Source organism: Lutra lutra, chromosome 7 (genome assembly GCF_902655055.1).
Source record: "Lutra lutra chromosome 7, mLutLut1.2, whole genome shotgun sequence".
Classification (NCBI taxonomy): Eukaryota; Metazoa; Chordata; class Mammalia; order Carnivora; family Mustelidae; genus Lutra; species Lutra lutra.
The window spans coordinates 131,141,587-131,169,366 of record NC_062284.1 but is presented as its reverse complement, the minus strand read 5'-3'; the positions used below and the strand labels follow the sequence as shown (position 1 = coordinate 131,169,366).

The window sequence follows — 27,780 nt, the reverse complement described above, 5'->3', positions numbered from 1 at the left end:
GTAGTAATAAAGTAATAAATGACTTCTCTAAGGCCTTCTCTTTGCAGTTTGTTCATCATTCACTCACTCGGCACTTGCTGGCTCCTTACCGTGCACCAGGCTCTTGGTTTAGCTCCTGCCCTCAGGGGCTTCCATTCTCTCGAGAAAGCCAGGCGTGGACATCAGCAGTTACAGTGTGGAGAGACAGTGTGTAAAAACGCGCACTAGAATGATACAAAGCCCAGAAGAGAGGCTTCTAAGTCGGAGGCTCAGGGAGGTTTTTTTACAGGTGGTGATCCTCAGGCTGTCTCGAAAGACCCAAGATTTCAATGCGTAGGAAAGCAGTCCTCCAGCTTTTTGTCTTAATCCCGTGTGAAATAATGGCTCTTCGGCAAGATTATATGAATAGCACCATATCCTGTCAGATGTAGAAAGTGGATTCTTTGCCCTCCTCCCTTTACTTCTGTTACTTAGAGCCGTGTGGTGCTGTGCTGAGCTTTTATCAGGTTCCCTGTTGCTTCTAAAGCCTCATGCTGGCTGGAGTGGGTGTCAGCTTTCTGTTTCTTTAAATTTTTTATTTTTTTAGATTTAATTTATTTATTTATTTAACAGAGAGATCACAAGTAGGCAGAGAGAGAGGGGAAAGCAGGTTCCCCGCTGAGCAGGGAGCCCAATGTGGGGCTCGATCCCAGGACCCTGAGATCATGACCCGAGGCCGAAGGCGAGGCTTTAACCCACTGAGCCACCCAGGCGCCCCTTTCTGTTTCTTTATGTACCTTATTATCCACATCATTGTCTTCCTTCTGCTGGCGGTGCTTGTGGCCAGGCTTGGAAGAGTAAGGGAGTCTGGGCTGTGCTTTCAGTGTGGTCAGCTCTAGGGAAATACTGCTCATTGCTTTAGACCATTACTACAAACAAGGTGAGAGATTGTGGACAATTCTAGCTCATCTTTGTCCTTTTAGATATCATTCCCAGGGCAGTGGATGCAAAGTGGGTTGCATTCTTTCAGGGTAGGAGAAGACATTTTTTAAAATTTCCATTTATTGTCTGATCCTTAAAAAATGGGTTTTTGGGGACGCCTGGGTGGCTCAGTTGGTTAAGCAGCTGCCTTCGGCTCAGGTCATGATCCCAGCGTCCTGGGATCGAGTCCCACATCGGGCTCCTTGCTTGGCGGGGAGCCTGCTTCTCCCTCTGCCTCTGCCTGCCATTCTGTCTGCCTGTGCTCGCTCGCTCTTCTCTCTCTCTGACAAATAAATAAAATCTTAAAAAAAAAAAAAAGAAAAATGGGTTTTTGTTTTAAATTGTACATAGAGACATCCGTAGTATGTATTTTTGTTTTATGTGTATGTATTACATACATAAAGGGTGTTTGTGCACATGTTTTACTCATGGGGGAGCACAGTCAATAAAGTTTGGCAACCATGGCTCTGTGGGAAATGGTCAGCACAAGTGGCCTCTAAGCAATTTTTAGAAAATGTGGATGATGAAACCTTGAACCCTCTGGGCATCCTCTTATTCCTTTGAAGTTCGGGGGTGGGGGTGGTGGTCCCTGCCCAGCAAGGGGGCAGTTGAGAAGGAGCCATCTAGCTCCGGTGTGGCCGAAGGATAAGATGGTTTCAGAGCTGGATGGTTGGAACTTTGCACAGAGTGGACACCATTTAACAAAGCCTGGTGTCTAACGAGGACTGTTAAACAGCCATGGTGGCAGGGAAGAGGCAGGTGAATGACTGTATTAAAAACTGTTTCGAGGGGCGCCTGGGTGGCTCAGTGGGTTAAAGCCTCTGCCTTTGGCTCAGGTCATGATCTCAGGGTCCTGGGATCGAGCTCCACATCGGGCTCTCTGCTCAGCAGGGAGCCTGCTTCCCTTCCTCTCTCTCTGCCTGCCTCTCTGCCTACTTGTGGTCTCTGTCTGTCAAATAAATAAATAAAATCTTAAAAAAAAAAAAAAAAACTTTCGAATGGAAATTTTATCTTTTTCTTGTTCCATTTATTTGTAGTAGGAAAAGATTTCTTTCAAAGCGTCTGGGCAGCCTTGGGAATTTCACACCTATCATTAGAATGATGTGTGTGTGTGTGTGTGTGTGTGTGTGTGGTGACTATGTTATCATTAGTGGTATAATTTTATTTTGCGAAGAGAAAAGTGTTTCCTGTTTTATCACAGCTTTCCCCGAGGAGGGCTGGTGTATTAATTTGCTGTATTGCCTCCTGGCTGTTCCCAGGCTGTTTTTCCTCTTCATCATGGAATTTTTAATGGCCCTGGTGCCTCTTGGGAAGCATGTGAGGAAGAGTTCCTCAGGGAGTGCTTCCCTTTTTTCACATGCCTATAATTACTCTCCTTTAAGAGCACAAAGAGTTTGATAATCATGCCTGAACTGTGAAGGTTTCCTCTTGTCGGGTTACTGAGCTGAGGCTGCTTCCTGCCTGGACATTGCCTGTTCCACTCACCCAAACACTCAACTGCAGGAGACAGGACCCCTCATCCACCCTCTCACTGCTGGAGCCATTCAGCGCTGGGTCTCGGCAGGGGGTATGGGAGGGAGGGGGTGGGGGAGCGCCCATGACCTCAGGTACTCTCTTGGTTAGTATTTCATTGCTATAAACAAGGTAATGATGGGACCCTGATTTTAAGAGAGCACTATATTGATGTATCATTTTAATACAGCCCAGATGGCAGGTGCAGTGGATGGGCAAGGGAGTCTTTGCGATCTTTTACTGCCTAATAGATTGGTGGGTTGTGAGGTTTCCAGCACTACCACTCTAGAAATACTTGAATTTGGTGTTTTTCAACTCTGACTGCGCTTTCGAATCACCTGAGAAGCTTTATAAAATAGAGCCATGCTCAGCCCCACTCAAAGATTCTGATTTAATTGATCTGGGATGAGGCACTGGCATTATTTTTCAGTTCCCAGGTGACTCTAATACACAGCCAAGGTTATGAACTGTTGCCCTAAATGCATATGATTTTGTGACCGGTGCTTTGTAATTTTCTTAAATCCCATTTCGTAATCAGCATGAGCTCTGTGATTTGGTGGTGTGTGTGATTCCTTATGGGAGGTGAAACGCTGGACTTCACTTTGGACGACTTCTGAAATGAAGCAGAGAATGTCAGGGTCTAGCACAGTGCCCGGCACACAGTGATTCACTGATGGGAGGGCTTGCTGGGTGGGTGTCTGGATAGTTGGCGGAGTGCGTGGATGAGCTTCGTAAACCAGCTGTTTCGGTTTGGTTGTTTTGGTTGCTAGTATTGGGATGTTGTATTAAAGTAGTAGTACCTGTTACTGGTGTTAGGAGTTGCTGCTGCTCAAACAGCAGATGGTGTGATCGGTGTTCAGGTAGAGGCAGTGGTGTTGCTGTCAAGGACACAGTTCTAGAATGGTAATAAGGAGCTAGTGCTGGAGGCAGCTTTCCCCAAAATGAGAGATTTATTGATTGTGAAGGATAGCTTTTCTTACCGTGATTGCTGTAGAAAACCGTAACTAGAACTTAACCAAATGCTACCGCTCTCTGTATGACGTGCGAGTCACCACTTGTGGTTTTTGAGTGTCTCGTGGCAGTTTTGAGTTTTCCCCAACTTCCCTGACCTTTCTTCTTTCACAGGGGGTGATTTGGTAATGTATCACCACTTCCACTTAGACCTCCTTTAAGTTTTTAATCTCAAGTTAGCAGGTATTAGTGTGAGGCAGTCCTGGGTAAGAACCTTGGCGTTACTTGGGCAAGTGCCTTAACCCCCCTATACCTCAATTTTCTTATCTTTAAAATGGAAATACTCATTTTTATTGGGCTAGTGGAGATCAAAATGGAATCACATATTTGACTATTTAGCATACTGGTAGCTAATACGACTATTTACATTACATTGCCCTACCCCTACCCTGTCCTTAGGATAATGGCAGTTTTATAAACTTGGAGTTGGCTTCCGGAGTCATTTGCTAATGGGGTGTTGTACAGATACTTGGGGTGCTTAAATAGCCTCAAATGGACTATAGAAGAGGAGGCATTTGGACAGTGGATAAAAAAGAGAGACCTTCCTGCCCATCAGAGAGTTGAAATATGATGGGCTGTGCTCATTGGAATTCATCTTATCTGTTCACAAACGTTACGATCTGCATATCAGAGTTGTGTGCCCAGCTGGCTGTGCCACTTGACAAGGAGTTTCAAAGAGCGAGAAGAAGACTCAATTCATGCTATTAATTTTGACCTTTGGAGCCATAGTAAACAGCCTCGGGTTTTACCTCAGGGCTTAGGGGAAAGAACCTTTTATTAGTCCCATATCTGCTGGGGCTGCCGTGACGCACTGCAGCCGTGCTCACCTTCGTAGCGCCTTCGTTCTGGCCATGTGTGAGGGTGTTTGTGCCCGGACCGTGTCCATGCAGCTGCCCAGTCCTACTGGAACTTCCCCTCCGAGAGTGCACAGCTCTTGAATCTTTTGTCCTTCACCGGATAGTCTTGTTGACAGCCCCTCTCGGCCTGCTGGCATCTTACGCCTAAGCGGAGTGATGAAAGCGTTTTCCCTCCCTGGCCCCTGTAATTGGCCCAACTCTCCAGTTGATGCAAAATTTTGCTGCTCCTGCGGGTGGCATGGAGCCACTCCGTGATCTGCCGGCCTCAGCCTGGCCGAGGGAAGGAGAGTGCCGAGAAGTTCCAGGCGCTAGTGAGCTGTTTGGCACGGACTGCTGAGGGTTAGGTTTGAGTGCAAACACTACGGGAATTGCTGGGATCTCTTCCTGTTAGATCAGCCTCGGCTGTGTCCTCTAATTGTGAAGTGCTTTCTCTCACTAGCGGCTGCTAGTGTCAGGCCTGGCCCCTGTCCTCTGTGCAAATCTGAGAAAATAGTTCCCCTACTGGGTTTTTCATAAATGTCCATTAACCCTGAAGATAAAATCACATGTGAGGAAGGGGCCTTTCTACTTCCCTAGACTTGATCCTCGTTTCCTTCATTGTACCCTGGCACTTTGTTCTTTGATTACAGCTCGTGTCTTAGTATCTTTTCGCTCTTTTATGCATCGGCCTTCTCACTATGCTGTGAGCTCCGGGTGGTCAGGCCCTCAGCCCGGTCATTTGTGTGTACCCTGTGCATATCATCAGAGTGCTTTGCACAGGGTAGGCCTCCATAAATTTCTGTTAACAATAATTGAGGGGAATAGATTGGTAATTAAGGAGAATAATTGGAATATATGATATATATGACCTTTGGTCCTTAGAAATATCAATAATTTTTTTTTTCTGATACTACTTGTTTGTATGTGCTTAAGAAAAAAAATAGAGCAAATAAGTATATTCTCACAATAAATTTTATTTTTATTTCCTGTATTAAAAACGTGAACTTTTCAATGGGTTTTTAAAACGAGTGAATTTTTGAAGGTGAACTCTTCCTTAAATTGGCTTGCCATTGGCAGGTAAAGACTGTTTTCACTCCTTAGGAGTGACTCTAAACATCTTTGTTCTTAAATCTAAAGCAGCCACTTCAGTTATTTTTTTCCCAACATTGGTTCTATTAAACATGCATGTATTTCTCAAAGTAATTTTTTTTCCCCCTAAAAGTACATTCCTGCCCCAGGGACATAGTGATCTGCCCAGTTTCCTAAGTAACCCTGCCGTTTAACAACGCACCTGATCTCTCAGTTACCTCCACTAAAAAGTGAAAGAGAAATGTTGTGTTTATGTGTAGATATACAGAATACTCTTTCAGTTAATTGCTAATCTTCAGCATTCACCTTCACATCTATGAAATGAATTTACTTACTTTTCCTGGAGTAAGAATTTTTAAAGAATGTATTTTTCTGCTTTTAATGCTGACCCCCCCCTCCTACCCATCATCAGTTCCTTTTAGCCAGTGCTGCTGAATGGGGTGCATTTAGGGGAAGGACTTGGGCTGTGAAAGGAGGAGTGCCCCAAGAACTCCGAGGCCCAGATCAGATGAAACAGAACCAGGATAGCCTTTTCTTTTCTCTAGGGTAATTGTTTGTATACTAGGGAACAGCGTTTTTATTTCAGTTCATTTTCATTTAATCATTCTGTTATTTTTTAGGTTAAATTTTTAGATCTTTTTTATTAACTAGTTTGGCTTTGAGAATTTGACATTTCTTTCTTTCTTTTTTCTTTTTTCTTTTTAAACTCAGTACTTTTCACAGCAGGTAGAAGCTTATTGGAATTACCTGAGGAGAAATTTCAGAGTAAGGGTATTATTGGTTCTTCTCTCACCCCAGCATGGAGGGGGTGTGCTTGTTTAGTAAAAGTCTCCTTACGTGATTCTGGTAACCATTGCCACTCCAATTGAGAAGGAAGTTTTGATTTGTGGAAATTTCAGCTTAAGTGATACTTAGCATTTTGCTCCCTGCATCGTTGAAAGATCCCCTCCCTCCACACACAGTACATGATTTGCAGTGCAGGAACGACTACATACTGCTCTTAAAAATCTTAAGTCTTCTACCCTTTCTACCTACCGTGTATTGGCGAGAAGGGGAAGCTCTGACTTTCCCTGTCCTTTGTGAGAGCTGCTTGTGTGTTGACCCTTTTCAGTTTCTATCTTGTGAGAGTAGACAGACATACTGTATGAATAAAATAGCACAAATTAAAGAAAGGGAGCCAGATACACCTCAGTGAAAATGAGAGTGGGGAGAGGTCAATATTTTATTTTGTTTCCCTTTCTTTCAGTCTTTATGTCTGGAGTTACTGATGCTGAATTATTTGGGGACACACAAAAACTGGAACTGCCTCTGATTAGGAAGCTGTAGCTGCAGCAGGTGCATACGCCTATGCTCAGGTTCCCAAAAATAACACAGGGGGCCCTTCCAGCACCACACGCATTATTCTCCACTCCCGAACAGGGTGTCCTCATGTTCGGAATGTGCTATACAGGTGGCAGCTTCCATTTCCTGTCTCCTTTGAGTCTTCTTGCACTAAGCACTCAGCTTCCTCTGTGATTTCCCGAGGCTCTCAGTCTCCATGCTTCTGGGTTTTCTTCCCTCTCTGTCCTCCAAGGTTTTTCCAAGGCAGACAAAGCCCTCAAAAGGAAAAATAGACTTTTCCCAAGCTGTGAAGTCTTCCATTTCTAGTGTTCACTTAAAACCAAAAAGAAGGAAAATGTCTTGCTGTTCTTTGTAATAATTTGACTGTTTCTCTTCTTCCTTTCCCAGATCTTTGCTAGGAAGGGATGTAGGGAGAGACAAGTATCTCTTCTGTACTCAGACCTAAGGTGTGATGTTATTTAACTTCTTACAAAATAGCTCTCCAACCTGGAAATGGTCCTAAGAGAAATGTGTTAAGAGGGAAGGTGCATTAAACTGAATTCTAGGAATGAATGTGGCTTCTCTTTATCCCTGCCTCAGTTTCTCTGTTATCCAGATTCTAACTAGAAAAGCTGTGTGGCTGGAAATAGGACTAGGCTACAAGGTCCTTTAGGGAAGGGACTGTCTCACCTCAGTAAAAGCAGTGAACAATGAAAGATGCAGAAAAACCCCAGAGTAGAAAGGAAATAGTCCAGGCAAAAAGTACTTTTACGGCAAAATAAGGTGGTTGACTTCATAAGCTTTATTACCTGGGTTCCTTAGAAAGCCTTTAGTTCTTTCCTAAGTTATCACCAGAGGAATTTACAAAATTTGAAGGATTTTAGCATGTTCAGGCTAACAATTAAGAGTGGGAATAGGGGCACCTGGGTGGCTCAGTGGGTGAAACTTCTGCCTTAGGCTCAGGTCATGATCTCAGGGTTCTGGGATCGAGCCCCACATTGGGCTTTCTGCTCAGCAGGAAGCCTGCCCCCCCAGCCCCGCCTGCTGCCCTGCCTACTTGTGATCTCTCTCTCTCTCTGTGTCAAATAAATAAATCTTAAAAATAAAAAAAGAGTGGGAATGGGGTGGTAGATCATTTCTCTTTCTGCCTGCTGCTCTGGCTGTTTGTGATCTCTCTCTCCTCTGTCAAGTAAGTAAGTAAATAAATTAATCTTTAAAAAAAAAAAAGAGTGGGAGTGGGGTAGTAGAAGTAGATCATTTACCGCAGAAACAAGTAACAGTCTGGAGGCTTGGCAGTTAGGGGTCATTTAATGTAGGGACAATTAACCCTGAAGCCCTTGCCGTCACGGAGCAGGGCAGTGAGGGGATCTGGGAACCAGGGCCCAGAGGGGCGGGGCATGGGAAGGACCACCTGAGCCTTTGTGTCCACAGTAGCCCCCTAAGGATGCTGCCGGATGTAGTGAGGGCTGTGTAATAATCTAGATGCATCATGGTAGGTATAAGTAATACTTACTTTCATTTTACTGAAACAAATAAGCATTTTAAAAAGCACCCTATTTCCATTTAAAATGATTAAAAATGTAAATATTTTCGTACATAAATGATTTCATCTTTTTATTCCCAAATGTGTCATTTCTTGAAAATGTGAGATAAATGTTACCGACCAGGTCAATAAAGGAGGGATGATATGGTCCCTTAATTGTCTTACTGACATCTATCGAACATGCAAAGCTGTGAAAATGATGGATGGTGTGTAAATAAAAGGCAGTATTTATTTTGCAGTGGATACTCTGAGAGTTAATATCTTAAAACTCTTTTGAGTATTTTTCTTATACTTTTCATTTTGCATCTGTCTCATAAAATTCAGCATTTTACATTGATCTTGAAGAAGCAATGAAGAAAATAGAGGAAATGAAAAAAAGAATGTTTTGCATTTTTTTAATTAAACTTTTTTTTTTTAAGATTTTATTTATTTGAGAGAGAAGGAGACAGCGTGGTGGGGGTGGGTGGGAAGGAAGAGGGGGAAAGGAGAGGAAGAAGCAGGCTCCCCGCTGAGCAGGGAGCCCAATTCGGGGCTTGATCCCAGGATCCCAGAATCCCAGGATCATGACCTGAGCTGAAGGCCGACACTTAATGGACTGAGTCACCCAGGTGCCCCTTAATTAAACTTTTTAATGAAGGATAATGAAGTCACATTCAGGTAACCCTCATCCAGATCCAGAAACAGAGCATGATCAGAAAGAACCGCGAAAGCTCCTGGTGCTTTTTGTTTAGTCACTGTCCCTCCTCCCCCTGTCCCCCAGCTCAAGGGTAACCACTATCTCGACGTCTATTAACAGAGTTTAGTTTGAAGAAAGGATGTTAACGTTTAAGCTAAAAAGTTTTGGGGAGTCATTCTTAAGGTAAAGAAGAAAGAAGCATGAATATATACTGTTACCCTTTATTTGACTTATTTCTCTCTGAAGTGCTTCAGGAGCAGCATGATTGGATTAAAGTGACCAGTTTTTGAGTTTGAATCTGTGTATACTCAAGTACCTTGTTCGTGGAAAAGTTGGAAGCCCTATTCTGTACATTTCTGTATATTTCTCTTGTTTTCACAGAAACCAAAATTCTGTAGGGTCACTCTCTTTTCTGTCTGTGTTTTTGGCTTCAAAGGAATTACCTTCTTTCCAGTTGAGACTGAAGGCCTGTCTACCTTTGATATTCTGTCATCTGTGTTTCTTACTATTAAATCAACATGTTGATTTAGTCCCAGGACATTGCTAAGTTATGAAAAATGAACTGTTTTCCCCTAATTTACACATGTAAATTTACATTTCACTTTGGGCGTTCAGAATTAACTATTCATGGGATACTCAAAAGTTAACTCTTTTTCCATATACAGGAGAGACGTATCAATACGCGGTGACTTGGATGGAATTTTCCAAAACACAGGCTTTATACTGTAAATCTCTGCCTATTGTAGTGCTCTTTGCATTCCAAAAATCACGATTGCAGTTAAATTCTTTTCTCATTTATGAAGTGAATTGATTCTTAAGCTTTCGCATGTAGAGAAAAGAACTATATACGTGCATGCTTTTAAACTATGGAAGTTGCCAGATTGGGGGCCCTCTTAATAGGAAAATTTGTCCATTCAGTAGTCGTCTTGGTGCTTTGTTAGCTGGGTGCCCTTAGATTTGACTGAGGTTCTAGTTTTATGATCATTTAGTCATGAGACTTACTCCCCAAGCTAGGACTACCAATTTGGAGTTCATCTGGTATAATTTTACTAGATTCCTTTTTATATGTTACAGACTCTGGCTATTTTTAAAAAAACTTTGGTAAAATATACAGGATACAGAATTTGCCATTTTAACCACTTTAAGTGTACAGTTGACTACTTGGTTTTAAAGCTTTTATTCATCTCTATCAGATCTTGTCAACCGATACTTAATGGCCGTCAGCTGAGTGCCTTGTGCCGAGGTTGGTGGATCACTGGAAAATTACCAAAGAAGTATAAACATGGTCCCTGTTCTCAAGGAGATTAAGCCTCATTAGGGAAACAAGATATATGTTTACCAGTTAAATAATGATTCATGGTCAGTAAGGCCTTGAATGTTCAAGGAAAGCTTTGTGTAAAGGTGATAATCAGCTTGGTCCTTAATCAGCGGTAGGATCTGTCTAGTTTGAGGAAGGAGGAAGTGGGCAACTAACGGAGTGACCAGCTGTTTCAGTATGAGGTTCATTGTCTTTCAGTCTTTTGCTTTTTTCCAGCTTTGGAATACCCACTGTTTTGTTTTTAATATAAGCTGAATATTCAGATGAGGGAATATATTATTAGCGAGTAATTTTTTAAAAAATCACAGAAATCAAACTTACTTAACTTGTGATACAAACACTATTAAAAATCCAGATTGTAGCAACAGAAGGGTTAAAATTCCTATTAAAATTCTATGCAAATTTCTGTGTTCATGCAGCATTAAACTTTTCAATATATTACCACTTGGGAGTAGGTATTTCATTAGTGAGTTTAGAACAATTGCAGTTATAGTTTTTATGAAAAATAATTGTACAAAAATCAGCATGTAATGAAACACATTTATTGAAATTAATCTTGAGTGTCTGCTATTCTGAAATTAGGTAAAAAGTTTAGAATGGGTCTATATTGTGCATGAAGAATGAATTATGATTAATTCTGAATAATCTTGTGCTTGACACTTGATGACAAAGAATGGTGCCTGTCTTATTAGTGTCTGTCTATAATGGGTCAAGGATTTTTTTTGGGCTGAACATAATGTCTTACAATAAGAATTACAAAGTGAAAACTGTTTTTTTTTCTCACATCTGTAGACAGGCAAACATACATTTGGGACCCCCATGTTCACGTGACATCAAGAGGAAACGGAAACCTGTGGCCACAGCATCTCTGTCCAGCCCAAATGCAGGTAACTGTATGTAATTTTCATTTATTGAGCACCTACTGTGTGTCAGGCACTAAATTATGTTTTATATACTTTTTCATCTAACCTTTATGATAAGGTAGGTCATTTTATTTCCATTCTACTTGGGAAGATGAGAATGTGAGAAATAATTTGCCCAAGGTCACACACATTTTAAGAATCCCAACCTAGTTCTCTCTAACCCTGAAGTCTATGTTTTTTCACTGTGTCATGTGGCTTTTTGAGTCTGAATCCCGGTGTTCCACAGTCCACAATCCGCAGTCATTTGTGCTTTTGTTCTAGCACAGATAAGAAATTAGGTCTGTGTTACTGAAAATCCAGTTAGGGTGATGGTATAGTCAGTAGCCAAACATGGATTTATTTACTTTTTTACTTGGCACACGATACAGTACATTGGCACTGTTTTTATGTGTAGTAGAGGGCTAATACTTTACCAGTCATGAACTTTCTAATTAAAAACTGTTTTTCAAGTTAAAACCTTTTAGTTTCCTGGCCAAAACCAGTTGTTTGGAAACCAAAATAGCGGTTATCTTTGGTGAGGGGTAGTGACTAGGAGAGGACATAATCAGAAGTCTTCTGAGAAATGCTGTATGTCATCAACTGCATAAGAATTACATGGGTATATCATATGTAAAAATTCATTGAGCTGTATGTTTATGATTTATGCTCTTTACATATATTATCCTTAAAAAATGGGGGGTAGTCATTATATCAGAAAGGATATTGGATGTTTATCGGTATTTTCTTTGGAGTTAGAAGAAGATAGTTAAACATAATCAGTAATGAGGAAATTTTTGTGTTACTTCAGTGCCGTTGAGGAATTTCTCTGGACAAAAAGAGCATATCTCTTTGTAGGACCTATCAGAAATACCCAGTTATTTTCTTGATGATAGTGGATTCACTCTGAGGAAATTGAGTATATCATAGATATTGTATTTTCTTTAGAAAATACTATATATTATATAGATCAGAACAGTTGATTGATGAGTGAAGAATAGACCTCAGAGAGATAGGGAATTCTTTTTCTCTCCCTTAACTCAGTAGGTGTTAGCATACTTTAAAATTGACCTCTTTCAGCTTCTCTTTAGGGTTGCTGCTTGGTAATGGTTCTTACTGGACGATCTTAATCATACATCTGATATTTACAGTGAATTTTTTCCAGTGATTTCTACATGGCCATGGCCTGAGCTGATTACTTTGCCTGTATTATTTCACTTAATCTTTGCAACAACTTAAAGGGTAGATGCTGTTTTTATTCCTAATTTACACATGAGAAAATTGAAGCTTGCAGAGGTTAAATCACTTCTCCAAAGTCACATGGATGATAAGTTGCAAGCCAAGTTCAAGTCAGTTTTCCTATGACTTCGAGAGCTGCCCTCTTCCACACTTTAGGTGTTCTGTGTTGTGTAAGATAGCATTGGTTCTGAACTGACTGCATCAAAATCCAGTCTACGGTATTGGAAGCATTACAACAGTCTCCTTCTTCTGTCTTTTGTTCTTTTCTTCCCCCCCTCAATATCTGGCTTCTATTTTTAGCTTTTAGTTGTTCATAAGACAAGAGCTGTGAGTAGAGTTTAAAAACCTTGTTCCATACCCAAATCAGGAAATGTTACTGGGAGGGATTAAACAAGGTTTGGGCATTAAACATTTCTCCTCCTGAGCCCAACTCCTCCTCTCACTTGTTGACTAAGGTCTGCTTCACTTAACATTTTCTTTTTTTTTCTATCCACAACCTGAGTGCCCCGTGGAGGTGAAGGACATAGCCCGAGCCCACGCCATCAGTCAGTAGAACAAATGGGCTTGCTCTGCCTAACATCGGGCCATCTCGGATTCCACCTCTTTTATAGAAATGAGTGATGAAGAGAGGTGCGTTCCGCTTTGCCGCTGTATTAATACACATCAGGGGCCAGCTCCTGGCACTAAATCACGCTACTGCATACATCTGTTATCGGACTCTTCACCAGTGTGATGAACAAGACTGCAGATAGAGGCTTCCTTGTGTCATTCTTTATAGGATTTTCCTAAAAGAATAAATAGCTCAGATCTCTGCCAACACTCTCCCCTGTCACTGTGATGAATTCAGCTTCTTTCTTAAACATGCAGCCACAGATCTTTTCCCTTTTCCCCTCCCCCACTGGTGGAAAGTTTTGAGTTGAGATTGACTGAATTTAAAGGTACTAATAAGGCTGGAGAGGTGAAGAGCAGAAAGGAGTAGCTTGTCTTCCTTGTCTTTTTATATTAACACTCAGGAAAGGCCAGGGAAACAGAGCTTTTCATTAGCGTGGTCATAGGTCCTTCTTGAAAGGGCAGCATCTTTTTTTCCTTTTTATCTCCACGCCCTTCCCTTTATGACTTTATAACCTACACAGGTATCTGGTACACAGAGCCACCCTTGGATTTTAGCGAGTAACCGTGTAAACCTGCTTCTGTTTCAGTAATACCAGAACAGGGCAAGTCTGTAACTCACGCTGAAGTGGGATGACCCTCTATGCTCTTAAAGAATGTACTTGGAAAAGAAAAAAATGGGTTATTTTCTCTAAGATTTGAGATGAAATGGCTATAAGAAGCACAAGGAACTCAGATGAAAACCAGATTTCATGTCCGTGAGATGAATGACAAGAATGGAGTCTTTGGTGTACAAATCCCATTCTTTCAAAAATTAAACATGTGGGTTTAGGTAAAAGAGAATCAGGGGAGGATAAGACATTGTATTCAGAGCCCTATTTTGGCCATCCCCAAAGCCTCTTCTGACCTTCCTGTCTCCGGGGTAGGTTATGTGTCCTTCTGGCATCCGTTGGAAGGGTACTCAGCAGTTAATCTGTTAACTAATTACATCAGATTCCAAATACCAGGCCAGTGATGCTAGAGGTGCATTTGCAAGAGCAGGAATTTTTATCTGTTTTGCTCACTTCTGAAATCTGAGCATCTAAAATAATACTCAGCACAGAGAAGGACCTCACTTGGCGTTTCTTATATGAATAAGTGAATAGAATCTTAAAGTTGAAACAGTTATTCTAAAAGTTATTCTAAAACCAAAACCCTGTGATTGGATTCAGTAGTTCCATTGTAGGTTCACCCTTATCTCAGGTGTCATAGGACAGATTATTATTGCCTCTTTTTATTTTTATTTTAAAGTTCAAATGGTTTTTAAAGTTAAAAATGCTTTATAGTAAATATTGAAGGGCTATAAAAGACTATTTATGGAAAATAGATAAGGTGTCAAGAAAAACAATAGTAGCAAATATCTTTGTACCTACCATCCACTTCAAGAACATGAACATCACCTTGGAGCGCCTGGGTGGCTCAGTGGGTTAAAGCCTCTGCCTTCAGCTCAGGTCATGATCTCAGGGTCCTGGGATCGAGCCCCACATCGGACTCTCTGCTCTGCAGGGAGCCTGCTTCCTCCTCTCTCTTCTGCCTGCCTCTCTGCTACTTGTGATTTCTCTCTGTCAAATAAATAACATCTTAAAAAAAAAAAAAAAAAGAACACGAACATCACCTTTACAGTTTTCCCACTGTCCTCATAGGTAACCATTATCCTCATACTTTTTTTTGTTATGTGAATAGGCTTTTTTGTTAATCATTTATCATTCTTTGGGGATTTTTTTCAGCTAGCTTTAACTTTTTTATTTTTTTTTATTTTTTTTATTTTTTTTATTTTTTTAGCTTTAAGCTATAGCTCTCTAAGCAATATATTGTCTAGTTAGCATTCTTTGGAGGCTTGTGTAAATGGAATGTCTTATTTTATAAGTTATAAGCTTTACCAAGTTATGTTTTGAGATTCATTCATGATTTGTCCTGCTAAAATCCTTTTTCTTTTTTTTACTGCCATATACATACGGTGTTCCATTGTATGACTGTGCTGAGTACACTATAATTAAACATTCCTGATGGACATTTGGATTATATCCCATTTTATACCACTGTGAAAAATACTGCAGTGTTCTCTGGGAGAACGTGTGCAAAAGTGCTTCTGGGCTGTTTCACACTCCTTAGGATGGCTCTGTTAAGGACCAGGAAACACAGAAATGTTAGGAAAGATGGAGAGAAATCAGAACCCTTGGGCGTTGCCAGTGGGAATGTAAAATAGTTCAGCCTCCGTGGGGCCCAGGGTCGTGGCTCATCACAGTTGTAAGCCCGGGACTACCATATGCTGCAGCAGTTCTGCTTCTAAGTATTTACCCAAAGGGATTAAAAGCGTGGATTCAAACAAATAATTTGTACATCTATGTTCATAGCAGCATTATTCACAGGAACTGAAACGTGGAAACCACCCATGTGTCCATTGCTGGATAAATCAATAAATAAAATGTGGTTTATACATTCGGGGGAGTATTATTTGGCCTTGGAAAGGAAGGAGACTCTGACATGCTACAGCACAGGTGAAGACATAATACTAAAGGCAATGAGCCAGGCACAGAAGGATAAATCCTGCGTGGTCCCAGTTATGTGAGGTACCTCGAATGGTCAAATACGTGCAGACAGAAAGGGGAAGGAGGCGAGTAGCAGTTACTGTTTAACAGGTACAGTCTTCCCTTCGGGCCAGTCAGGAAGTTCTGGATGTGGATAGTGGTGATGCTTGTACAGTAGTGCGAATATACGTAAATGCCACGGAACTGTACCCGTAAAAATGATTAAATTGGTGAATTTTGTGTTATGTGTATTTTACTGTAGTAAAATAATATTATAGTTAAAAAAATACAGTAAAAAAATATAGAGCAAAAAACCCCAGTTTCCCTAGGATAAGGGGTTTCCCCCCACTGCGGTTGAATACCATATAATAACAGTAAATACAGTTTTGTGAAATTTATTTTCAGCCAAATGTGAGTGAGTGCGTGCCCACGTGTGTGTGTTTGTGTGAGAGGGAGAGACACAGATTTGGGTTGTGGTGTCAAATGTATTTCTTGCTGCCATGGTTGAGGTTCCAAAATGTTTGAAAGCTGTTGCCCTCAAGAGCCTCTCATATATGTGCCACAGAGTAATAGCCTGTGGATTGTTTTTTGCAGTAACTCACAGTAAGAAATTCATGTTTGAATATGTATGTGAGTGTATGTGTAAATATGAAATAAGGGTTTGCTCTGACCTATCCTATTTCTTTCCATTAAGAAGAAAAAGACTGGTCATGGCCTACAACTTGAAAATTACTATTCTAGTTACATTTCTAAGAGTGAAATTAATTGAGTGACAAGGTAAAAACGAAAATTTTCTAGATTTTGCTGTATTTTAGTGTATATTCATTTACTCTCAAGCAGTGGGCGTGATGGTGGTTTGTACCACTCAGCTCAGGGGGCATTTGGAAATGTGAGGACAGTGTTTGGTCATCACAATGACTGAGGAGTCCTTTTGGCATTCAGTGGATGGGGTCCAGAATGGTAAGTGTCCTAAAATACACAGCACAGCCCTGCACAAGCAGTGATGATCATGTCCAGAATGTCTTTGGTGTCCTTGTTGAAAAACACTGGGCCTGATTGTGTGATTTTCTTAAGATATGCTATTTATTGGAAATGCTGTGTTACTGGAGGCATGGGATGTAACAGAAGGAGTCTAAGGGCTTGACGTCCAGTATCTGAGTTTATTTTTTTTTTTTTAATTTTTTAATTTTTTTCAGCATAACAGTATTCATTATTTTTGCACCACACCCAGTGCTCCATGCAATCCGTGCCCTCTACAATACCCACCACCTGGTGCCCCCAACCTCCCACCCCCCACCCCTTCAAAATTCTCAGATCGTTTTTCAGAGTCCATAGTCTCTCATGGTTCACCTCCCCTTCCAATTTCCCTCAACTCCCTTCTCCTCTCCATCTCCCCTTGTCCTCCATGCTATTTGTTATGCTCCACAAATAAGTGAAACCATATGATAATTGACTCTCTCTGCTTGACTTATTTCACTCAGCATAATCTCTTCCAGTCCCGGCCATGTTGCTACAAAACTTGGGTATTCATCCTTTCTTTCTTTCTTTTTTTTTTTTTTACAGCTTTATAAACATATATTTTTATCCCCAGGGGTACAGGTCTGCGAATCGCCAGGTTTACACACTTCACAACACTCACCATAGCACATACCCTCCCCGATATCCATAACCCCACCCCCTCTCCCAACCCCCTCCCCCCATCAACCCTCAGTTTGTTTTGTGAGATTAAGAGTCACTTATGGTTTGTCTCCCTCCCAATCCCATCTTGTTTCATTTACTCTTCTCCTACCCCCTCAACCACACATGTTGCATCTCCTCTCCCTCATATCAGGGAGATCATATGATAGTTGTCTTTCTCCGATTGACTTATTTCGCTAAGCATGATACCCTCTAGTTCCATCCACGTCGTCGCAAATGGCAAGATTTCATTTCTTTTGATGGCTGCATAGTATTCCATTGTGTATATATACCACATCTTCTTTATCCATTCGTCTGTAGATGGACATCTAGGTTCTTTCCATAGTTTGGCTATTGTAGACATTGCTGCTATAAACATTCGGGTGCACGTGCCCCTTCGGATCACTACGTTTGTATCTTTAGGGTAAATACCCAGCAGTGCAATTGCAGGGTCATAGGGTAGTTCTATTTTCAACATTTTGAGGAACCTCCATGCTGTTTTCCAGAGGGGTTGCACCAGCTTGCATTCCCACCAACAGTGTAGGAGGGTTCCCCTTTCTCCGCATCCTCGCCAGCATCTGTCATTTCCTGACTTGTTAATTTTAGCCATTCTGACTGGTGTGAGGTGATATCTCATGGTGGTTTTGATTTGTATTTCCCTGATGCCGAGTGATATGGAGCACTTTTCATGTGTCTGTTGGCCATCTGGATGTCTTCTTTGCAGAAATGTCTGTTCATGTCCTCTGCCCATTTCTTGATTGGATTATTTGTTCTTTGGGTGTTGAGTTTGCTAAGTTCTTTATAGATTTTGGACACTAGCCCTTTATCTGATATGTCATTTGCAAATATCTTCTCCCATTCTGTCAGTTGTCTTTTGGTTTTGTTCACTGTTTCCTTGCTGTGCAAAAGCTTTTGATCTTGATAAAATCCCAAAAGTTCATTTTTGCCCTTGCTTCCCTTGCCTTTGGTGATGTTCCTAGGAAGATGTTGCTGCGGCTGACGTCGAAGAGGTTGCTGCCTGTGTTCTCCTCAAGGATTTTGATGGATTCCTTTCTCACATTGAGATCCTTCATCCATTTTGAGTCTATTTTCGTGTGTGGTGTAAGGAAATGATCCAATTTCATTTTTCTGCATGTGGCTGTCCAATTTTCCCAACACCATTTATTGAAGAGGCTGTCTTTGTTCCATTGGACATTCTTTCCTGCTTTGTCGAAGATGAGTTGACCATAGAGTTGAGGGTCCATTTCTGGGCTCTCTATTCTGTTCCATTGATCTATGTGTCTGTTTTTGTGCCAGTACCATGCTGTCTTGATGATGACAGCTTTGTAATAGAGCTTGAAGTCCGGAATTGTGATGCCACCAACTTTGGCTTTCTTTTCAATATTCCTTTGGCTATTCGAGGTCTTTTCTGGTTCCATATAAATTTTAGGATTATTTGTTCCATTTCTTTGAAAAAAATGGATGGTACTTTGATAGGAATTGCATTAAATGTGTAGATTGCTTTAGGTAGCATAGACATTTTCACAATATTTATTCTTCCAATCCAGGAGCATGGGACATTTTTCCATTTCTTTGTGTCTTCCTCAATTTCTTTCATGAGTACTTTATAGTTTTCTGAGTATAGATTCTTAGTCTCTTTGGTTAGGTTTATTCCTAGGTATCTTATAGTTTTGGGTGCAATTGTAATGGGATGGACTCCTTAATTTCTCTTTCTTCTGTCTTGTTGGTGTAGAGAAATGCAACTGATTTCTGTGCATTGATTTTATATCCTGACACTTTACTGAATTCCTGTACAAGTTCTAGCAGTTTTGGAGTGGAGTCTTTTGGGTTTTCCACATAGAGTATCATATCATCTGCGAAGAGTGATAGTTTGACTTCTTCTTTGCCGATTTGGATGCCTTTAATTTCCTTTTGTTGTCTGATTGCTGAGGCTAGGACTTCTAGTACTATGTTGAATAGCAGTGGTGATAACGGACATCCCTGCCGTGTTCCTGACCTTAGCGGAAAAGCTTTCAGTTTTTCTCCATTGAGAATGATATTTGTGGTGGGTTTTTCATAGATGGCTTTGATAATATTGAGGTATGTGCCGTCTATCCCTACACTTTGAAGAGTTTTGATCAGGAAGGGATGCTGTACTTTGTCAAATGCTTTTTCAGCATCTATGGAGAGTATCATATGGTCTTGTTCTTTCTTTTATTAATGTGTTGTATCACATTGATTGATTTGTGGATGTTGAACCAGCCTTGCAGCCCTGGAATAAATCCCACTTGGTCGTGGTGAATAATCCTTTTAATGTACTGTTGAATCCTATTGGCTAGTATTTTGGCGAGAATTTTTGCATCTGTGTTCATCAAGGATATTGGTCTGTAGTTCTCTTTTTTGATGGGATCTTTGTCTGGTTTTGGGATCAAGGTGATGCTGGCCTCATAAAATGAGTTTGGAAGTTTTCCTTCTATTGCTATTTTTTGGAACAGTTTCAGGAGAATAGGAATTAGTTCTTCTTTAAATGTTTGGTAGAATTCCCCCGGGAAGCCGTCTGGCCCTGGGCTTTGTTTGTTTGGAGATTTTTGATGACTGTTTCAATCTCCTTACTGGTTATGGGTCTGTTCAGGCTTTCTATTTCTTCCTGGTTCAGTTGTGGTAGTTTATATGTCTCTAGGAATGCATCCATTTCTTCCAGATTGTCAAATTTGTTGGCGTAGAGTTGCTCATAGTATGTTCTTATAATTGTCTGTATTTCTTTGGTGTTCGTTGTGATCTCTCCTCTTTCATTCATGATTTTATTTATTTGGGTCCTCTCTCTTTTCTTTTTGATAAGTCTGGCCAGGGGTTTATCAATCTTATTAATTCTTTCAAAGAACCAGCTCCTCGTTTCGTTGATTTGTTCTATTGTTTTTTTGGTTTCTATTTCATTGATTTCTGCTCTGATCTTTATGATTTCTCTTCTCCTGCTGGGTTTAGGGTTTCTTTCTTGTTCTTTCTCCAGCTCCTTTAGGTGTAGGGTTAGGTTGTGTACCTGAGACCTTTCTTGTTTCTTGAGAAAGGCTTGTACCGCTATATATTTTCCTCTCAGGACTGCCTTTGTTGTGTCCCACAGATTCTGAACTGTTGTGTTTTCATTATCATTTGTTTCCATAAATTTTTTCAATTCTTCTTTGATTTCCTGGTTGACCAATTCATTCTTTAGAAGGATGCTGTTTAGTCTCCATGTATTTGGGTTCTTTCCAAATTTCCTCTTGTGATTGAGTTCTAGCTTTAGAGCATTGTGGTCTGAAAAGATGCAGGGAATGATCCCAATCTTTTGATACCGGTTGAGACTTGATTTAGGACCAAGAATGTGATCTATTCTGGAGAATGTTCCATGTGCACTAGAGAAGAATGTGTATTCTGTTGCTTTGGGATGAAATGTTCTGAATATATCTGTGATGTCCATCTGGTCCAGTGTGTCATTTAAGGCCTTGATTTCCTTGTTGATCTTTTGCTTGGATGATCTGTCCATTTCAGTGAGGGGAGTGTTAAAATCCCCTACTATTATTGTATTCTTGTCGATGTGTTTCTTTGATTTTGTTATTAATTGGTTTATATAGTTGGCTGCTCCCACGTTAGGGGCATAGATATTTAAAATTGTTAGATCTTCTTGTTGGACAGTTCCTTTGAGTATGATATAGTGTCCTTCCTCATCTCTTATTATAATCTTTGGCTTAAAATCTAATTGATCTGATATAAGGATTGCCACTCCTGCTTTCTTCTGATGTCCATTAGCATGGTAAATTCTTTTCCACCCCCTCACTTTAAACCTGGAGGTGTCTTCGGGTGTAAGATGAGTTTCTTGTAGGCAACATATAGATGGTTTTTGTTTTTTTATCCATTCTGATACCCTGTGTCTTTTGATTGGGGCATTTAGCCCATTAACATTCAGGGTAAGTATTGAGAGATATGAATTTAGTGCCATTGTATTGCCTGTAAGGTGACTGTTATTGTATATTGTCTCTGTTTCTTTCTGATCTACTACTTTGAGGGTCTCTCTTTGCTTAGAGGACCCCTTTCAATATTTCCTGTAGAGCTGGTTTGGTATTTGCAAATTCTTTCAGTTTTTGTTTGTCCTGGAAGCTTTTAATCTCTCCTCCTATTTTCAGTGATAGCCTAGCTGGATATAGTATTCTTGGCTGCATGTTTTTCTCATTTAGTACTCTGAATATATCATGCCAGCTCTTTCTGGCCTGCCAGGTCTCTGTGGATAAGTCTGCTGCCAATCTAATATTTTTACCATTGTACGTTACAGACTTCTTTTCCCGGGCTGCTTTCAGGATCTTTTCTTTGTCACTAAGACTTGTCAATTTTACTATTAGGTGACGGGGTGTAGACCTAATTCTTATTGATTTTGAGGGGGGTTCTCTGAACCTCCTGAATTTTGATGCTTGTTCCCTTTGCCATATTGGGGAAATTCTCTCCAATAATTCTCTCCAATATACCTTCTGCTCCCCTCTCTGTTTCCTCTTCTTCTGGAATCCCAATTATTCTAATGTTGTTTCGTCTTATGGTGTCACTTATCTCTCGAATTCTCCCCTCGTGGTCCAGTAGCTGTTTGTCCCTCTTTTGCTCAGCTTCTTTATTCTCTGTCATTTGGTCTTCTAGATCGCTAATTCTTTCTTCTGCCTCATTTATCCTAGCAGTGAGAGCCTCCATTTTTGATTGCACCTCATTAATAGCTTTTTTGATTTCAACTTGGTTAGATTTTAGTTCTTTATTTCTCCAGAAAGGGCTTTTATATCTCCCGAGAGGGTTGCTTTAATATCTTCCATGCCTTTTTCAAGCCCGGCTAGAACCTTGAGAATCATCATTCTGAACTCTATATCTGACATATTACCAATGTCTGTATTGATTAGGTCCCTAGCCTTTGGTATTGCCTCTTGTTCTTTTTTTTGTTGTGAATTTTTCCGCCTTGTCATTTTGTCCAGATAAGAGTTTATGAAGGAGCAAGTAAAATACTAAAAGGGTGGCAACAACCCCAGGAAAATATGCTTTAGCCAAATCTGAAGAGATCCTGAATTGTGAGGGCGGAGAAAGGGGATAAAAAGGGGTTCAGAAAGAAAGAAAAAAAAAAAAACTATTAAAAAAAAGAAAGCCGATAAAGAAAAAATATAAAAAGAGGAAAAAATATATATATATTAGATAAACTATTTAAAAAACGTTAAAAAAAGAAAACGGTAAAAGTTAAAAAAAAAAATTTAGCAGAAGAAGAGAAAAAGAAAAAAAAATTGAAAAAGAAAAAAAAATTAAATTAACTGCAAGGCTAAAAAATCATGGGGAGAAAGCCATGAGTTCCGTGCTTTGCTTTCTTCTCCTCTGGAATTCCGCCGTTCTCCTTGGTAGGTGAACTTGGTCCTGGCTGGGTTTCCCGTAGATCTTCTGGGGGAGGGGCCCGTTGTAGTGATTCTCAAGCGTCTTTGCCCCAGGCGGAGTTGCACCGCCCTTACCCGGGGCCGCGCTGAGTCATCCGCTCGGGTTCGCTTTCGGGAGCTTTTGTTCCCTGAGCGCTTTCCGTAGAGTCCGGAGGACGGGGAAAAAAGATGGCGGCCTCCCGGTCTCCGGCCCGGAGGAGCCGAGAGCCCGGGGCCCCAGTCCTCAGTGCGCCCTCAGAGAACAGCGCCAAATGACTCCCGTCACCCTGGCCTCCGGCCGCGCTCCGAGCTGACCGAGCCTGCGACCGGTTCAAGGCAACCCTGAGCTGAGAGTCACTCCTCGGCTCTGTCTCTGCAGCCGGCTTCCCCGTTCTAATACCGGTAAGCTCTGCGACACTGAGACACCCCCGATCCTTCTGCGACCCTGCGGGACCTGAGGCCGCGCTGACCCCGCCTGGGCTTCACCCCAGTTAAGCCTCTGGAGCGATGTCCCTCAGCGGAACAGACTTTTAAAAGTCCTGATTTTGCTCCGTTGCTCCGCCGCTCGCCGGGAGCCGGCCCCTCCCCCCGCGGTCTATCTTCCCGTCGCTTTGGATTCACTTCTCCGCCAGTCCTACCTTGCAGAAAGTGGTTGATTTTCTGTTTCTGGAATTGCTGTTCTTCTTCTCTTCAATCTCCCGTTGGATTTGTAGGTGTTTGCAATCTTTAGATAAGCTATTTAGCTGATCTCCCGCTACCCGAAGTAGTCTCAGCCTGCTACTTCTCCGCCATCTTGACTCCTCCCCCCAGTATCTGAGTTTAAATCTTGCTACTTAACTAGCTCTTTTGTGTCCCTGAGCAGTGTATTTGCTGTCTCTCTGCCTCAGTTTTTAATCTAGAAAATGGAGATGACAATCCTACTTGGAAGGGTTTGCATTAGGAAATCAGATTCTGTTGGACAGTACTTACATAGCACAGTGCACGGCTCGTGAGTGCTCGATAAGTGATCATGACTGTCTTACGAATTTGTATGACTGAATTTATTTATTTGTTCTGTTCAACCCGTTTTCTCAGGTAGAGAAATATTTACTCTCTGAAATTTGCCTTTATTTATGTATGTATGTATGTATGTATTTTTGGAAAGGGAAAAAAAAAAAACCCATGTAGCCACTTGGATTCATAGGTTAAAAAATAAAAACATTCCGAGATTTGTGCATTGCAGTTTCTCTGATTCTAATTTGTCTCCCCTTGATCTTTTCTTCCTTCCTTTCATTGTAACCACCTTACCAGTTCACGTGGATGTAGCGGAACCAAGCACGCCAGCATCACAGGTCCCGAAATCTCCAAACCCCGAGTGGTTGGTCAGGACCTCTGCCGCAGAGAAAGCCACTGACTCCGCTCCAGCTACGTTTTTTAAAATGCCACCAGAAAAGAGCTCCGGATACAGCTAGAGAGCAGGATCCCGCGCACCAGGAGCCCACTGGATGCTGTGAAACGCATCCTAAACTTGGTGTCAGTCTCGCATATCGTAATTGACATTCCCAGTCCTTCCACCGCCAGGATGACCCTTCTTTCACACAAAGCAGTGGACTCTTTCTCTTACGAAATCATGTGGAAATCTGTTTTTTGGTTTTCGTTTTTTTTTTTTTAAAGTAAAGTATTGCAGTAGCAATTTAAAAAAAAAAAAAAGTCATCCTATGTTGTGTTTGTTACATTGTTGTTGTAGTCCCAGCAGCTTCCTACAGCCCTGTGTGCAGAGCTGTTGCTTTTAGCAGGTATGTCTCTTTTCCTGAAAAACTAGTAACTGCTTTTGCATACTTTTTATGTAGAGCTTTTAATATCATTTGAGGAAGTCCCAAATTTGCAGCCAGTTCTGGACAGATGTAAACACTGAGTTGAGACCTGTGTGTGGCATTGTGTTTACAGGAGATAGAGTTTGCCTTTGAGCCTGGTCTTGATTCACTGAGAGTGCCATAAGCCAAATTCACCACGTTCTCCTTCGGGAGCCTCAGAGGAGACTCCAGCAGCACGGACAGTGGGAACTTCTTCCATTTTCCTAGACGGCCTCATGGGATCTCCGGCGGCTGGACTGTACTCCGCCACGTCTCCAGAGTTGGTGTTCTCCCACAGGAGGATGTGTACATTCATGCTGTAATGAAGAAGTGGTTGAGTTGTTCCGCAAACTTAAAATAGTCAGTGGATCGTGTCTTAATACTTCATGTCATAGTGTAAGCTTTTATGTACGAAATGGGACTTTTATTGTTAGCTTATAGGTCAATAACCTGCAGCAGAAATCCACACTTTATTATAATAATGGCTTCTCAGGGCCATACTTTGGGGAGAAAAATGTCTTTTTGACACGCCTTTATACTTGGTGTGTGTATGACGGCTCAGCTGCGTGTGGAGTTATATATACGGCCGTGCCTGAAGTTGGATGCTACTTTGTCAAAATGAGGAATCAGTGGCTGCCTGAGCTGCTGGAGAAAAGCCGCCCTTTCTGAAGTATTATCGTGAGTGTCATTTGGGGGCCTGGTTGACGGAAGGGTTCCTTTTTTGTATGAATTGAGTACATTCGCTCTGAAATACAGAGAAACTGTTCTCTCAATGCCCACTTCTCTGGCAACGTCCCAGAGGAACTCCCAGTCCTGCCCCCGGATATTTTCTGTGCTTGAATGGGTGCCGAGTGGGACGGAGCCTCCTTTCCCTGAAGTGCAGCTGCGTCTTTTCCTCGCACAGAACGTGAGGGTGGGCTGCTCTGTTGTGTTCCCTTTAAAAATGATAGTCCTTATGTATCAGTGCTTAACTCTAGGATTTCCTTGTTGATGGGTGGGTGTGACTCTATTTGGGAGGGGGGACTTGAAGCTGATTTAAATGGCACTTTCTGTAAGAGGGAGAACACGTCCTTCAGTTGTTCATAACGAGGAGTCTGGTGGAGGGAGGGGCAGGTGGGAGATTAGGAGGTGAGGAGCAGCATTAAAGCCAACCCAGCATCCCTGGGAGCCACCCCTGGTTCTCCTGTCACCCCTTGGGGCTGCATCCAGGGCAGTACAGAAAATAAAGTGCCTATTGAATATGAAATGGCACTACTACATTGTTTTAGCAATGAAGGGGGGTTTTATTATCGTATGTGCATTATTGTCGTGTGTGCATTCTTACCTAGTCCCCATCGTGTCCTGAGACACATTTCTAACATAATTTGTTGGATTTAAGAGAAAAATACACAGACATAATTTTATTTTCTTTGCACTAGGCTCTGGCTCTTGCAGAGATGGGTCCTGTGATCATGTCCTATTCAGATCTCCACAGTGCACATAGAATCTTTTGCCTGGCAGTTCTCCTATCTACCTGTGGTTACAAATAACTTCTATATATGACTTTATTTACATTTTTAACATCTCTAGGTTATACTGCCATTTTAGAGAGAAAAGAATGGTCACTGAGTTTAGCGACTTGCCAAAAAAATCACGTGATCAAGCCAAGACTAAAATCCCAGACTTTCAGACTTCCTCTGCCCTGGGTTATAATCTTTTGTTTTCCCTTGGTATATCTGAGTCACACTGAGACCCATAATTTTGAATCAGTATGTCATGAATGTTTATCATCTTTCTTGGGCATGCTTTTCTACTTTGAATACATTCAATGGGGATTATCCAAAAATGCCAAATATGCCTGTAATAAGTGGGGAAGAAAATTAATTGCCTAAGAAACAGCTATGAATACTTTGCGACACAGGGTTGTAAATTGTGCTCCTCATTTTAAGCTGCTGCATGAGCATGCGGACAGAATTCTTAACCAACTTATTTCGCTTGTTTTCTATATGAGTCAATTCCAGAGGAATAATCTTAGAATTAAGTGTTTTTTGAACCATAAATTTTAAATTTCTTTTTAACGTAGCAAAGTGTATGATATCATACATTGAGTAAAGTCTGTTACCTTTAACGAAAGATAAAATTTCAAAATCAGGTTTTGTAGTCTCTTAAAAAAACTGATAGCATGACTTCCTTTGAGGATAATCATGGAGCTCACATGTGTTTTATCTGCCTAAAAGTAGTAAGGAAGCTGAGTTCCACAGTTTTTATGTATTTCCAACTTCTGATTCGTCCTAGCTGGCCACACAGTCTGCCTGTCTGAATCCTAACCTTCTGTGTTTTCCACAAGGAGCAAAAGTCAAGACATTATCCACTTGTATGAACATCATTCCTAGAAATCCCTAAAAAATTTTTGCTTACAAGGGAATTTGAGATTATTTTTCAGGTACAGCATTTTAAAGGGAACAAGTTCATTTGCATCAAAACTCTTGTGTTGCTTTTTGGTAAGACCTGTGCAGAAAAGAGAATTAGCTGTTTACATGGTGCCAAATTTAGGAGAGGCAGAGTGTGGTCTTTATTGAGTGGTGTGTGCTTGATAAATAAGGCACATTTAACCTTGAATTCTTTTGAAATCAAATGCAGTTGAAAATTTGTTTTTCTGGGCTGTGAAACAGGCTGCAAACAAGGCTGTTTTGGCAGCAAAATGACCAAAAGCTGAAATAAAATTTCTTATTCTCTGGTGCTGGTGGCGTCCTTTGCTAATGAGTAAAGTTCCACACTGACAATAGGCAATTCAACCACTTACACGATTCCCACGTAGAGGACTGTGACCTATCTTTTTGCTTTTTGGCATCAGAGACCCAGTCTAGACCACAGCATTGGAAGTTATGGAGTCACAGAGGAGCAGAGCCATCACAGACCTCTGTCACTTGAAACTGAACGAGAGAAAGGAGCTAGGCTGGCAAGTGTCAGTGCTGATGCCATGGCCTCTCTGCTTGGGCTCCAGGTGATGTTTGATTCATTTCAGGTCTTAAGTTTGGCCTCATTACTGTAGGGTGGGCCATACACTTTTGTTTCCTGGGGACAAGGCTCTGTAGAAGTCTCAGCATTAGGAGCCGCAGTCAGTATTCCCTAAGTCTGGTGAACCTTTTGTGAGCCAGCGTGAGAACAGAATGGCTTACTCTAGGGACTGTGGATGCAGTCTGGTCGGGGGCACAGTTTACAGGATCCGTCATGATTTATGGGGTGGCGGGAGGGATGGTAGAAGCAGCTTGCTCTTGGTGTCAGCTGCTTCCTTTGTTAATGCTTGAGCTGTCTTACTTGTCCGTATTTCCTTATCTCCCGCTCTGGTCGTG

At 41.4% G+C, this 27,780-nt stretch overlaps 1 protein-coding gene across 3 annotated transcripts in view; it reads left to right on the top strand.

Annotated features, from left to right (window-relative positions):
- GPATCH2L (G-patch domain containing 2 like) overlaps positions 1-27,166 on the top strand; it is a 61,955-nt gene extending 34,789 nt beyond the window's left edge. For 2 of the 3 annotated variants that reach the window (XM_047736152.1, XM_047736153.1), the window contains exons 9-10: positions 11,037-11,131; positions 23,907-27,166. In XM_047736152.1, the coding sequence (XP_047592108.1) occupies positions 11,037-11,131; positions 23,907-24,067 (256 nt within the window). In that variant the 3' untranslated portion in view covers positions 24,068-27,166. Of the gene's footprint in view, positions 1-11,036; positions 11,132-15,474; positions 15,601-16,395; positions 16,716-23,906 lie in introns of those variants that run through there. The other variant, XM_047736154.1, reaches the window with a different exon arrangement.
- Positions 27,167-27,780: the final 614 nt, after the last annotated feature.